Source organism: Apteryx mantelli, chromosome 3, assembly GCF_036417845.1.
Source record: "Apteryx mantelli isolate bAptMan1 chromosome 3, bAptMan1.hap1, whole genome shotgun sequence".
Classification (NCBI taxonomy): Eukaryota; Metazoa; Chordata; class Aves; order Apterygiformes; family Apterygidae; genus Apteryx; species Apteryx mantelli.
The window spans coordinates 59,630,955-59,644,950 of record NC_089980.1 but is presented as its reverse complement, the minus strand read 5'-3'; the positions used below and the strand labels follow the sequence as shown (position 1 = coordinate 59,644,950).

Sequence of the window (13,996 nt, the reverse complement as noted above, 5' to 3'; positions counted from 1 at the left end):
ATTCAAACCATTAAACTTCTGGAAGAGTGGCATCCTGCAAGCTTGGCCTATGACAATATTAAGATTTAAAAAAATGTTCAAAAAATTAAGACCAAGTATATCAACAGGGGATCAAACTTCGATAAATTTGCTGTTTCCATTTGCTATGAAGAGAAAGCAAACTTAAGCAATGAAAGACAACTGGGAAATCTTAGGGAGAGACAAAAACTGTACGTATTATTTACAACACTCTTTCTACCCATATACAATACAATTACACTGACCATTAAAAATACATCTTTTTGAAATAGCACAAATCAATTGGGACCTCAGAAAATCCAGCCCGCCCTCCAGATTGACCTTAGCATCTTTGTGCCTATCTTGCCTTCCTCCAAGATAGAAATCCAGGGAGAAGAGACCTAGCCAGCGCATTTCTGCATCACCCAGGATCTCACGCCTCTGGACTAGCCTCTCAGTGTGTGTTGATAGCAGAAATATGTAAGACTTCAATTAACGTCTAACAAGAGGAAAAGTGTAAAGGCAGCAAAAAGCTCATACTGAGCACAGCTTAGCCAGAGTAGAGAATAAGGGCTGCTGTGTATAGAAACATGGACAAACACCTGTGCATGTTTGCACAAATCAATTCAAGCCAATTTATTCATTGTGTGAATTTTCACAGCATTGTTTATTCTCAAAAAAGAGAAAGGCTTCAAGGAGTGCTGCTTTGCAGCATTCCTGTGTGCACAGCACATAAACCTGAACATTAAATATTGGTTTAAATTATTAAGAATAAATTTAAATTTAAAAATAGACTAATGCAAAGAAGCATAAAGTTCAGATCAATATGAGAACATAAATAGTTTTAGGAAGCATATTGCTATAGCAAATGCCAACTCCTTGTTCTCTTGGACACTCTGAGGCAATGACCCGGTGAGTCCAGTTCAGCACCAAGATGCACAAACTGCCCAGCAAGAAAAATCAAAATCTCCAAGCATATGAAGTTCCATGTTCACATTTTTCTTTTTCCCTTCACAACAGAAAAAAGCCAACAGCACATTAGCTGCTCCCACAAAGCATTCGAGGTGACAAAATTCACTTGGAAAACAAAAATTAACAAAAGCACTAAAAAGAATCCTGATCAGCTTGGGACCACCACAAGTCAAGATGGTTAAGAAAAAGAATAAAAAAATATTTCACATCCAGCATCACAAACCTTGCTCACTTTCTCTGAAATCAGAGAATGAGAAAAGATCCATTTTGCTCAGATTTTTTTAATGAAGTTTTCTTTCCCTATACCTGAAACAATACAGATGTTGGGGTATAGAACTTTTGTCACACACATACACATGTATACGTATGTATATAAACATGGTATCCTCCTGTTTCTTCTAATTTAGTAATATCAAAGCTTGTAACACAGTTAGCTGGGCTCTTCAGAAGTGCGTACTCTTTGCACACACATAATACAGGGTATTTAGCTCTGTTAGAGCAGAAGAGCCAGGAAGTGATGCTGAGTGTTATGTGACCGAGGAGGACTCAGGTGAGCAGCCAGGAAAGGGCAGGGAGTGATGACCCACCATGGCCTTGGTTACTTCAGGATAGCAGCTTTGGGCAGCCAGAGCAGATCCTGAGCGGATGCAGTGGGCGGCATGGGAGGACAGCTGCGCTAATCCACCTGGCCCTCTTCAGCCCAGCAACCCATGGACACTCTACAGTATAAACCACACGAGAAGGACTTTCTGTCACTTTTAAAAGGAATCCCAGTTTGGCCCCTAAGCTTGTGCATGTTAGTTCCCTTCAGTGATGCTCCCTACTACACTGCCATGGGTCTTTTTGCCTGCTGTCCTTAGACTCACCCAAGCCCCTCCTTGGCTGTTTAGCTTCCCAGCTCTCTCATCTAGCTTTTCTAGACCTCCTGCGTGCTACCAGGATGTTGCCAAGATCAGATACCTTTCCTCCCCCAATCCATAGGCTCCTACTCATACCGTTTTGAGTGAATGCTTTCCCACAGTCTCATAAGTCCCAGTAATCTCCTCAGAGGACCATGTTTCTCAGAGATTTTCTGCTCTCAGAAGGCCCAACATCTGCATAAGTCAGGGCTCATGGCACATGCTCCTAGAGTGCTGTTGACTCTGTTCCACAGAGGGCAGTTGCAAAGTGCAAAAGATTTCTTGGAATCAGAAGGTATTTCACCACTGACAACTCTCCCTCCTTCATGTTAGATAGCACTTATTTCAAGTAAGATATTATATAAGTGTCTTCGCAGCCTTTGCTCTTCCTGGGGGGAGATCCATTTGCAGCAGATCAGTAGATGTTTAGGTGACTGGCATGAGCCACTTCTTCATATCACCTGCTGGAGCAGCTGAACATTCAAACCCAACTGCATTCTTCATAGCAAAAAGTGCTTTTCTTGAGAAACAAAATGAAAATTATGTTCTCATGGAACATCTTAAGAACTCAAAAATAGTATTTTCCTGGGTGGAAAGGATGGAACGCACCTACTTTATTTGGCTTTCTCTCAGTAAGGAAATAGAGCTACTGGCAAAATTGGCACATCTTTGAGAAGCTGTTAAACTCAGGATCCTGTCTGGAATGTAAAAGAAATGATAGAGAAAAGGAGAACTTTGCCTTATGCTGGGCTTCTGCTTGTTCTGGTGATTTCATGTGCAAGTTGTCCAAAATAGTTCTACTAACCAAGTGAAGATGAACCTCTCAAATAATAAACTGTGGGTTTTCAAAGAGGCATTTTGAGGGTACTGCTACAACCTGGTTGAGGTAAGTCTTTTCATGCCCCTCCGCTGAGCCAAATTGGAGGACAATACAGGCTCTAGCCTTGGTGCCTGAGGTGTTCGGTTTAAAGCAAAGTAAGTGGCTGCCATTGCACCCTGTGAAATAAAAAAGAGAAAATGCTGGGCTAAAGCTCAGTTCTTTGATGCTTTTCCCCTCCCTTTTCCTATTCAATCCCCTGGGTGAATGGACAATTTTCATCAAATGATAACAATATATAGGCTGGCCAACAGCTGAGTGTCTCTGATTCAGAGCGGTGGGTAGTGCTGCATGCATGGAGTCCCACCAGTTTACTACAATGCAGCTGAAAGTTGAGCAGATGATGGGTCAAAAAGCTTTACTGTTAATACAGTGCCCTATTAAATTTGGCTTCTGTGGCAAATAATATTTCCAAGTCCTCTCTCTCTTTCCAGGATATTTACACAAATCACAGCTCTTTCTCCAAGAAAAGAAGATTCAGGAGTGTAGGATATACCTTCACCAGGTGAACATCCTGTCTGCTGAGTTGATTTTGAGACAGATACTCCCTGTTCACTATCCATGGATGTCTTAATACTTGGACTGCTGTGAGGCGCTGATGAGGGTCTACATGAAGCATCTTAGACACAATATCCTGTGTTTAAAAGGAAGAAAACAGTAAAAGGGAAAAGTAATTAATATCAGTCCAGGTTTTACTAAGATCTTCCCCAGGGCAGTGCCATCACCAGCATGTCAATGGAGAGGGGGATGCTTTTAGATACACTTTATACTTTTTAGTGTAAAATCCAATTTTCAAAATTTTCAAGTGTAATGTTCAATTCTCAACTGACAGTCCAGTCAAAAGATAATTTGGAATAGTATTCAGCATATTGAGTGAGTGTTAACAATTATTGGTGACTTTGTAGGGGTGAATAATTCCAGCTAGAGAGGATGCCATCTGGAGACATCTCTTCACTGACTCCAGAGCATGCTTACAAGACAAGCCTAAAACAGAAATCTAACATATAGGTGGCTAAAATTCAATAAGATCAGTTCTACCACATCTGAACATCTTAATTTCAAAACTGGACATTTGATAAAAATCTCACTGTCTGATAATGAGACTCACATGTGTTGGTAGCAAGATGAATAAGTTACTGCACCTCTCTAAAGTTTTGTGAGGGAATATGTCAATGTTCTTCCATCGGAAACTACCAGTTGTTAAAACCGAAATCTCTTGTGGGAATGTATAAATCCTGTCAAAGTTTTTGATTAATACCAGACAATTGGAAATTCGCCCATCATTGGAAGCCTCCTGCCCATCTACCTGCGCAGCTTGAAGCCCAAAAGTCTCAGCACCCACCAAATCCCAGCTCTTGGGGTTTCCAGGCTTTGTCATAGACAGGCAGTCTGAACTGTGGACAGTAGAGGAGTTAAAAGTGCTAGTTTATGAATTTGCTGCTTGTGATTAACCTTGAGGTTAATCTTTTCATCATGAAAAAGATGATTCAGAACAGATCATGTGTTTAAGGCACTGATTAACCTACACTTATTTTAAAAGTTGAGTTGAATCAAAAAGTTCTGCACTATTTTAATATTAAAAATATTCATAATTAATGGTGCTATATTATGCCTTAGTTTAATGAATAAACTACCAAAATTCCTAATGCAATATTTCATGCAGAGCAGTTTAAACATAAACAAGCAAGTTCTTATTTCATAAGGCACTGAGAAATAATGCTTCTGACTATCTCTTGAGTTTACCAGACTGCCAGCCCATTTAAGAGAACAAGAAAAACATCTGAGAAATGTCTGCTGACCTTTGCAGTATCAGATACTGAATCCCAGTTTCCCCCTGTAAGTGCATATTTGCCACTGCCAATCCTGGCCAGAATCTCTTCTGGGGTGTCATCTGGTCCATTTGCAAAAGGAGTGAACCTATTTAAAAAAAACAACAGAAAAATATACTGTAGTTTGCAGGTGTATAATTTCTAGGATCTAATGCTAACTACCACACACAACAACAGGAATTTGGTTCTAGAACAGACCACAAAAATGGCTACTTCATTTTCATTCAAACTATACAGTGCAATGATTCCTCATATTAAAGTGTTCTGCACAGGAAAAGAATGCTCCATCCTTTTTTTTTTTTTTCCTGTTCCTTCCTCATTTTTAAGGAATGGCATATTCTTGTTAAAAATACAGAGGTTTTTACTTCTTCTTTAATCCTTTTGACTAGGTTTTATTGTCAGTGAAAGAACCTTGATAGCGATAACAAAGGATAAAAATAATAAAGGAGAAAAACTCATATCTGAGACAGTGAAAAGGAAAAACATTTACATTTACAATCTATTTTGCAGTCCTTTATTAATCATAATGTGCAATTCTGCTGGGCTAAACAAATGATCTGCAATAGGTTATCTTCTGATCTAGCCAGTCAGTAAGTACTAGTTACACGTATCCAGCTTTACAAAATTACAGTGGGTCATATACACTGGGCACACTGTTTTCCTTCAAAAAGTGACAAGTGATGAGGTTTTGCAATTGACTAAAATTTACCAGGCAATATTTTACTCTGCAATCTTGAACAGCTGTGTAGGTTTAGGAGAACGGGGTATTTTAGATTTTAGACTTTTCCTTCCATCTGTCTTTTCTCTTCCAAAAATTTGTTTGGTTTCATATTGCTAAACAGCCCTCTTGATTGGGCCATAGCTTCTCACCCACCTGGTTTGTAATAACCTGCTAGATTCCTCACACCAATAATATTTTCTAGTTTTCAAAAATGTTTAGATTTCACAGAAGTTCAGCCCAAAGAGAGAGAAAGAATATTATTCCAGTCCATAACTGTCAAAAGGGATGTACAGAGAGTTAAGCACTGGCTAAAATTCTGGAGTCTGTCCATACCTGCATTAACAGCATCCCAGACTGCTGCTCTAGTCCCTGGCATAGGAGCGCTCTTGGCTCATAGTGGTGATGGAAAGAGAATAAAGCACTGGATGCAGGCAATACAGTAGTCAGTTCCTACTACAAACACTGTCTTCTTGTTCCAAGAGATTATTGTTAGTTTGGATTAGGTATCCTTCTGCCTAAATTATTGCACCGTGTCCTCATTAAAGCATCAGGACTCTTGAGACTATCTTGAGACCTCGCTGCTCACCACACCAACTGCCCTCCTGCTCTCAAAAGGAAGAACAACGACATCCCTAAACGCAATGATGGCAATTAAAAAGCAAGCACCTATCACCTGTTTGCATTACTCTTATTTTCTCTTCTAAGTGAAGAAAAAAGTGAGGTACAAGTTATAGCACCTGTTGGCAAACTTAATATCCACTAAGTTGTACAGTTTGTATTTCAAATTCAAATATATTTGGGTTTCTTTTTAGAATCACATTTTAAAACAAAAAATTTTATTATTACAATCAGTCAGATGATCTGATTGTGGGTAATGTGTTGTTTTTATTTTACTGATTCTGATTATATATCACTGCAAATCCATGGCATTAGCCAAGCAGAAACAAGTTTTTCAGAGATCATGACAGACAGGGAGACTGTTCTGGAGAGTCACACTGTATTTCAGCTAATGCTGAACACACTTGTACTCAGGAACAAAACAGATGGGATAGAAACTCCTGACACTTTTTCTATAATCCATGAGGCAAGAGACAAAAGTAACAGAAAGGTAGGATCTAACTGTTTGTTTTCTGTATAAATCTAGGAAAGAATCCAAGCTTCTTTTCATGGCTCAGTGATCTTGAAGTAGATTTAAGAGCTGTGAGGGGTCACTGAAAAGTTTCAAGCTGCACTTAGTTACAACAAATGTGCACATACCATACTCTGCAGCCAGCAAGATAAGCGAAATTCAATGTTTTCAGGGACCTGATAATTCCGGATTGGGTTTGCACACTGCGTTTCCCATTCACCCCAGCATCTTATTCTTATCCTTCTCTGCTTATTTCAATCTCTCTTTCTTTGAGCCTTTTTGTGCCAATATTTAGCGTTAGCCAATACACTGGAAGGTTTTTCTTTTTCTGGTAAGCCCCCCAAAATTCCTGCTGCCTGTCACTGTTCATGCTGGTCTGTCTATTTACTTTCTGCCCTCTCTGCAGCATATTTTTCAAATAGCATCTGAAAACATTGTTTGGATTTTTTTTTAGCTTTTAAAGGTGTTCAGGTACCTCAATAACAAGAACAGAAGAAGAATGAAGCTGAAGAGAATACATACATGTAGTGACAGAAATGAATACATCTTCTCTTATGGAGAAGATGAACATATTTGGGCTCTTAATATGTGGCTTCTACATTACTCTCGTAGCGTAAAACTTTCATACTGCTTAAGTGGCTGAACCTTTTAGGAATCTGAGTCTCTGTGAAAACTTACAGGACAAAGGCTGTTAAGGACCTAAGCTACTTGTAAAGTGTCAAAGACACTTAAGTATTTTTGAAAAACCTACCCTAACTCTAGATCTTGGCATCTATTTTCTTGCCTCACACAACTGAGCACATTTCTCAAAGGTGGTCAGACAGGTCAATGTCTATATCTATGACTCCCTTCTGGCCTTAAGCAGTGTTGAAGTATGCCCACTGGAGACTGCTGCTCTAGGAAAACTTCTTCACTTACCCTGCCAACATGGTATATAAAAGGATTCCTAAGCTCCAGATGTCACAAGCTGCATCATAACCTTGGCGTTTAAGGACCTATGTGAAGGAAAACAAGGGAAAAATAGGTTAATCCACATTCCTGAATGTTTAGCTTCTGGGCTTCCAGAAGCACCGATTCGTGGTTGTGATCTGCTGACATTTTCAGAGCTCACCCTTGTATCTGGATTGAACAGATGGCTCTTTCAGGAGTCAAATGTTTGGTAACAGTGTGGGAATGAGGTCAAACCTGGACGGGAGATAGCTAGTTAGTGTGCAAGCCCAGCATAACTGTGACCTCTGCAGTGACAGAGATGAATGCAGTTTGTTGGAGGCCCCAGGACTCTCTCTGACCACCCAATACAACATAGCAAACTAACCTCCTCTGCTTACTTCATTTTTTAAAAATATATCCCTTAAAATAAGCTAATTAATAATTTCAAACATAATCTCCTAAAGCAGAGGTTACTAAATACACCAGGGATGCAACAAATGTAGGCCTGAGTGACAATGATAAACATGTCTGGACTTTATTTGGATCTGATATAGCACATGGATGCTCACTAACTCGTATCTAATGTCAGACTAGTGAAGATGTATGACAACTGAAAGGAAAACTGAAAGGCTTACTCTGTGTTTTACTTCTGTATTAAGAAAAGTGGTCCCATTTACATTGGGCTTAATAGATACTGGCGAGAACGTGATCACTTTTCCCTGTGCGGAAAACAAACTGTATGGTACTCAGTAGAGATCTGTCAGAGATCTGCTCAATATTGGTACAAGATAGAGAGTTGGAGCAGTAAAGGTATAAACTGGATTTCATTTATGCTAATGTGTACCAGAAGAAATGCCTATTTGAGTTACTGCAGGTCCATGTGAAAGTGAAGTCACTAACTGAGCCAGCATTGCTGAGATTAGGGGGAAAACTTCATTTCTGTTTGGCTCAGAAAAGGTCATAAACAACCTCTAGGTCTTCCATTTCCTTGAAAAGCGAACAACTATTCTGTTTATTTAACTTCAATCCTGACACATCAGAAGAGTCTTGTCCTCTTCTGATGGATCGGTAGATTTTTTGCAAAGGGAGTGTACACATTCAGTTAGTCTTTTTCTGACTTGAAGCCTTATTACCCAGTAGTGATTTCATCTATTTTGAAGTTTACTGCAGAAAAAAAAACAAGCACTGCTATCAAAAAAACGAAACAGGTTCAGAAAATTTTGCCTCAACAGATTTTACAAATAACGAGTAGAAAAGCAACCATCTGCCAGGTATGCTGCTGAGCAAACATTTGTTACCTTGAAAAAAACTGGACAAAAAACCAGCATTTCCTCCTGCTAACAATACTGGTAATCCTGCTTCTGCCCCTCTTTCTTGCACATCATATATACTCTCTATGGCTATTTTAATTGTGTCTATTTCTTAAGTCCTTGCATTCATCCCCCTTCTATTACATTGATATTTATGAGAAAATTTGCTTTGCTATTTGTCAAATTCATTTGCTTCACCCGTGAGATTGAATGCCCAACTGTGAGTGCGGGCATTCTTGCTGCCCCTTGAACAGTTACATTTTCATTGTCATCACTGTCTTCCTCAAATAATCAAGGACAATTAAGTCAACCAAAGGCAAATGATGGAAAAATGAGGCAGTGATGATGGGTAGTGGGACAGGGTACTAAGGAAGTGGTTATACAAATCCAAAATGATGGACAGAGGGGTGACAGATAGCAGGTTTTACTGTGTGCTATTACTCAGTATGCAAGAACTCTGCTAGATAACAGGTACATTCATTCTGTGGCAGTGTCTAGGGAAAACTTTGGCGGCAATCACTTTTCATCAACAGCAACTTAACCCAGTGAATAAAAACAGTATCTAGTGAGAGTTAATAGTTAGCATCACTGCTATTTTAAAATGTGTCTAGCGGGTCTACACGACTCAGTGGTTAAATCAAGAACACTGAGCTGGCAGGAGCAAGCGTTGGAAACTTTGGCCAAAAAGATTAGTATTTGGTTTAGTGGCTAGGTACTATCAAACAATAATAGGCATTTGTCTTAAAAACAAATCAGCCAGTGAAAGAGCTTTGCAAAATATGCAGTGGTGTCCTGCTCTAAGGGGAGCTGAAGAATATACCACGTACAAAGGGTATTAGGTCAGCTAGATAACTCAGTTGGATTTGAAATACATGTATGAGCTGGCTCTTCGCTCCACACATGACAGGGCATTTCAGTGACAAGGTTCAGTCTTCAGCTGGGTTCATTCAGTTCTGATAATAGCTCAGATGTTTATGCAAAACCCTCTTACCTCTGTGGGTTTTGTATTATTGGATTCAATACATTGGAACAATGTTCTGAAAATAGGCTTTTCTCAGCTACATTTTTCTTGCAGTTGTGACACAAGCAGGGAAGTGAATGAGTGTGAAAGATAGTAAAAAATCTTATACTTTCAAATGTCAATACAGTAGTTCTTCCCGGTATTTGGATTAAATCTGAAGAATAAAGGCTTCTTACTTTATCCCAAAGGACCTTACTGCATTAGTAGGGAAATACTGTGCTGTGTTTTTTCTCCTGACCGAACGTCGCTATTCACTCTTTGCAAACATCATTATTTGCGCTAGGTGGCAGACTGCTTCTTTCCCTTAGACAAGCTTTCATCATTTCTGATGTTCTCATCTAAACCCCAAATTAAATGTTTTCAAAATAAAGGCAGATTTAAGTATGCAAACATGTCATCATTCCTGTGCCATCAGCTCAACTGACTTCCTACCTTCTTGTCTGGTTTCTGCAATAAGCATATTGCAGATATTGCAGTGGGGCTGAGACAGAGAACTTAAAATCAAGTCCAGGCTGGAGGCAGCATTATATCACAGGCAAAATGTAAAAGCACTTAAGGCTTTATGTAAGCTCTCCGTCAGTTCTGGTAAGGTTTCAATTAATCTCCAACGTTCCCTGCATTAGCAGGACCTCTCTTACTCGTTGCAAACGTCTGAGAGTGTGATTTCTGTTTTCAGTTCAAATCAATAGAGTTTTACCTGGCAACATTTGTGATTACAGGAACTATACAAAATAGCCCATCATGAAAAATATCTACACCTGTTTTAGGTACATTGTATCTTGGAGAAAATCTCAGTATTTTAATTCTTACGAGCATGATTAATTTTTGGGCTAGAAATTGAACTGCTATGGTGCCACAAAACATTTTTTATTTATTTTGATAAATTTTAAACAGCTCATTCCAATTTCTAGAATGAAAACTCAAACAAAATAACAAATCAAACCTATTTGTCAGTGGAAGATTTTTACTGAAAAAAATCTGCTTTGAATTTATACTGACCCTGGCAATGGCCTCAATTTAACAAATTCTCTTTCTGATGCTGGAGGGCTATGATATCTATATCTTTTGGTATCACAAAAGGACCATGTACAGAAAGTTCATCCCATTTTTCACTTCGCAGTTACATACTACGCAGCTGAACATTGGATGGAGGAAAGTGGTGGGCAAGAAAAAATTGCTGAAAGATAATGACTGAAAGAAAGTGATATTTGATAGTAGAGGATAGGCAAAGTTTTGAACGGCAATAGTTTTGTATATTTTTTTAAGAACCATAAGCAGAATTGTATATTGCAAATACTAAAATTGCTAATATGCATCACTACAACAAACGGACAATTATCCAGAAAATTAACCTCTTGGTACTTCATTGGAAGGAAGCAGTCAGGAAAGGCTCAAGTGTCATACACACTGAATAGACAAAACCATTCAAATAGCCGTGGGAAGCAAAGCCCACTCCTATGAGGAAAGGAACAGCGCGAGCCAGGGACACAGAGCCAGCTCTCCACTTGCTTGGGGCAAGCTGCTTAGTCTGTCTCATTTCATCACCTGTAAAAATGGGAAAGTAGCACTTTCCTGTCTCACACAGGTGTTGTGAGGGCAACTGAGCGATATTTAGGTTTGGGAGGGATGGGAACTACAAAGTACTGCAGTTTAGCAGAAAAAGATAGGTCAGTTCTGATCCATTATTGAAACAGTCTATTCTCTATGAGCAACTCCACAGAATAAATATATAAGAAACTGGTATAGGAAAAAAAGAAGTCCAGAGATTTGACACCACAAACAAATTCAGCTACTATCTCCAAAACGAGAGTAAGGACAGACAGATAGGCCTGGGAGAGAAGAGTTTCAAGACCCATACAACTTTCTTATCTTTACTATAATACTTTCATACCCCATAAGGGGGGGGGACAGTGCTAGAAAAGCCTAAGAGGAGACATGTTTCTTTAGCTCAGTGAAGTCAACCATAAAGCTCCCAATGACTTCAGTGCAGTAAGGATTTCACCCATGGAGTTTTCTTCGGATTCTTATTCCTGGTATCAAGATTTCCCTTATAAGCCTTATTCTGTTGTGACACAGTGCACTGAAGGGGAAGTAGTCTTAGGAGAAGCAGCTAGATTAAAAATGGTATTTATCCTAGAGTAAAATGCCAAAGTATTGTGTAAGTCAGTCCCAGACAGACACCGGCTTCTGTCAGGAGAAAAACAAGTGGCCTGGAAAGACTGACAGGAATAGGAAAATCATGGTAATAGAGGCTTGCTCCTCTTTTGAAGGCTGGGAGAAAGGAGAGAGGGACAAAAGATTGCTTTCTATGACTTACTCATTAGTCACAGCTTACGATCATACCTCGGGGGCGACAAAGTTGGCGGTGTAGCATGGAGTCATGAGCAGTCCATTCTCAGCTCTCAGTTGCTTGGCAAATCCAAAGTCACAGATCCTGATGGAATCTGGGTTTCCTGACTCATCCATGTAGAGGATATTACTTGGCTTCAAATCTCGATGCACCACCTTAACAAGAAAGCAGTCAGTAACAAGCAAAGAGAGGAGGTTACAGAGCATCCAGGGTTTGTTGCCATAGCTCTAAATTTCTGGTCTGTTGTTGAGGTAGGTCAAGAGCTCTTGCCTAAAATATTTATGTTTTGGAGAAAGGTTGCTTAGGAAGCTCAGGTAAATGAAAAGAAAAAAGGGTTGAAGTCTATTAAGATCAGAAGGAGCATGTTCTGCAACCTCTGTTGATATATGAAGATGGAGGCAGCTATTCTAAGGGGGGACAGCTTTTCTGAGGGTTGTCGGAGGGGACTGCTGTACAAATGCATCGTATCCTCCTCAGATGCTCTGGAAGCCCTTTAAATGGGGCAAGAACTGCACAGTTGCCTGTGACTGCAGCAGGTTGGACTTGCTGGCAAAAATGTTCCAGTTCAATTTAATGTCTGTATAGTTCTGTGTTTTAAAAGTATCGGTGTCACCTGGAACCTGACAGTCCTAATTTTTCACTTGAAAAGCAGGGGGAAAGTCCAGTCAGAAGAGGAAAATGCACAAGGGTCTTCTTGTGACTGTTCATACAGTGCTCACACCTGAACAGAGGGATTATTTTTCTTCATTTCCCTTCATAAAAATCCTTTGGGTAGCTCTGCAACTTCAAGTTGCTGTGTTTTACTAGAGGCGCTGCATTTCTGTGATGGGAAAATGGCCTTTATTGATTATATCAACGCTGAAAAACTATCATAAAAACATACAAGCCCAAGCACAACATGAACTTGTTTTAACAATGAAAGTGAAAAAGAAGCAGCTATTTCACTAGTTACCCAAACTGTTTGTCACTGAACAGTGGAAGAAGAGAGTTTTTCAAATTGCTTTATGCAGAAAGTTCAAATGTTAAAAATTAGTTTTTTAACAGCATGCCAGAAACCCTTCCAATCAGCTGCACAAACTGACACTTAGTTTTGGAAACTGAGCATTTGATTCGCTGTCTGCTTATTCAGATATCCTGTTTGAAATTTTGTTAAAAAATCAGATGTTGTAATAATGATTGTGAGAAAAAGTAAACAAGTAATATCTCAACAAGGTACATGGACCTGAAAATCAGTGTAATTTGGGGAAGAAAATGTCATTTAAACACACTGCAATTCAGTTGAGAAATGGCTAAAAAGCCTATGACCCTATTTCACAAATTAAATGTAATTATATATATGGAAAAGAATTAAACACATATTTCAATACTTTTTTGAGGAAAAACCCTATCTACATTTCAGAGAAACAAAATCACAGCTATTTGCTTTTCCTAGAAGTCAGATTTTGAGAAGATTGATCCAGAGAATCGAAAAAGCAATGCTTACACCCTGGGAATGCAGGTAGTCCACGGTCCTGGTGATAGTACATAGCACAGCGCTTGCTTCTCGCTCTGAGAAACACTTCTGCTGAAGAATGCGGTCCAGGAGCTCGCCCCCTCGCATTAGCTCCATCACCAGGTACACATATTTCCCATCATCATAGACCTGGAAGAGCAACAAAATAAGTGTATGTTCTGGACTCATTAACTTGGTGAAGGTTGGTTCCTTAGTCACAGTATTGACTTGCTTGAGCAAGATATGCAAGAAGAAAGTGTGAGCTCATGTGGGGAATCCGCTTATTACGCTTACCAGCAGAAAAGGCAACTGTACAATATGACATAATCATCACTTTTTTATCATGTCTGTAGCAACTTGCTGATTTGTCTGCACAGAAATGTAGTTTTCATGATCTGCTATCATGTCAGCAGAGTAGATAAAACTGCTCCAAGCAGCACCACTTCACACAGCCTGAAATGTCTGCTGG

At 39.4% G+C, this 13,996-nt stretch overlaps 1 protein-coding gene across 1 annotated transcript in view; it reads right to left on the bottom strand.

Annotated features, from left to right (window-relative positions):
• Positions 1–2,738: 2,738 nt before the first annotated feature.
• The window catches only part of RPS6KA2 (ribosomal protein S6 kinase A2), a 331,815-nt gene continuing 320,557 nt past the window's right edge, over positions 2,739–13,996 (bottom strand). Inside the window, exons 17-22 of the mRNA XM_067294741.1 lie at positions 13,519–13,677; positions 12,029–12,190; positions 7,343–7,419; positions 4,545–4,662; positions 3,242–3,379; positions 2,739–2,864 (exon numbers count right to left, since the gene is read on the bottom strand). Coding sequence (XP_067150842.1) covers positions 2,739–2,864; positions 3,242–3,379; positions 4,545–4,662; positions 7,343–7,419; positions 12,029–12,190; positions 13,519–13,677 — 780 coding nt within the window. The remainder of the gene's footprint in view (positions 2,865–3,241; positions 3,380–4,544; positions 4,663–7,342; positions 7,420–12,028; positions 12,191–13,518; positions 13,678–13,996) is intronic.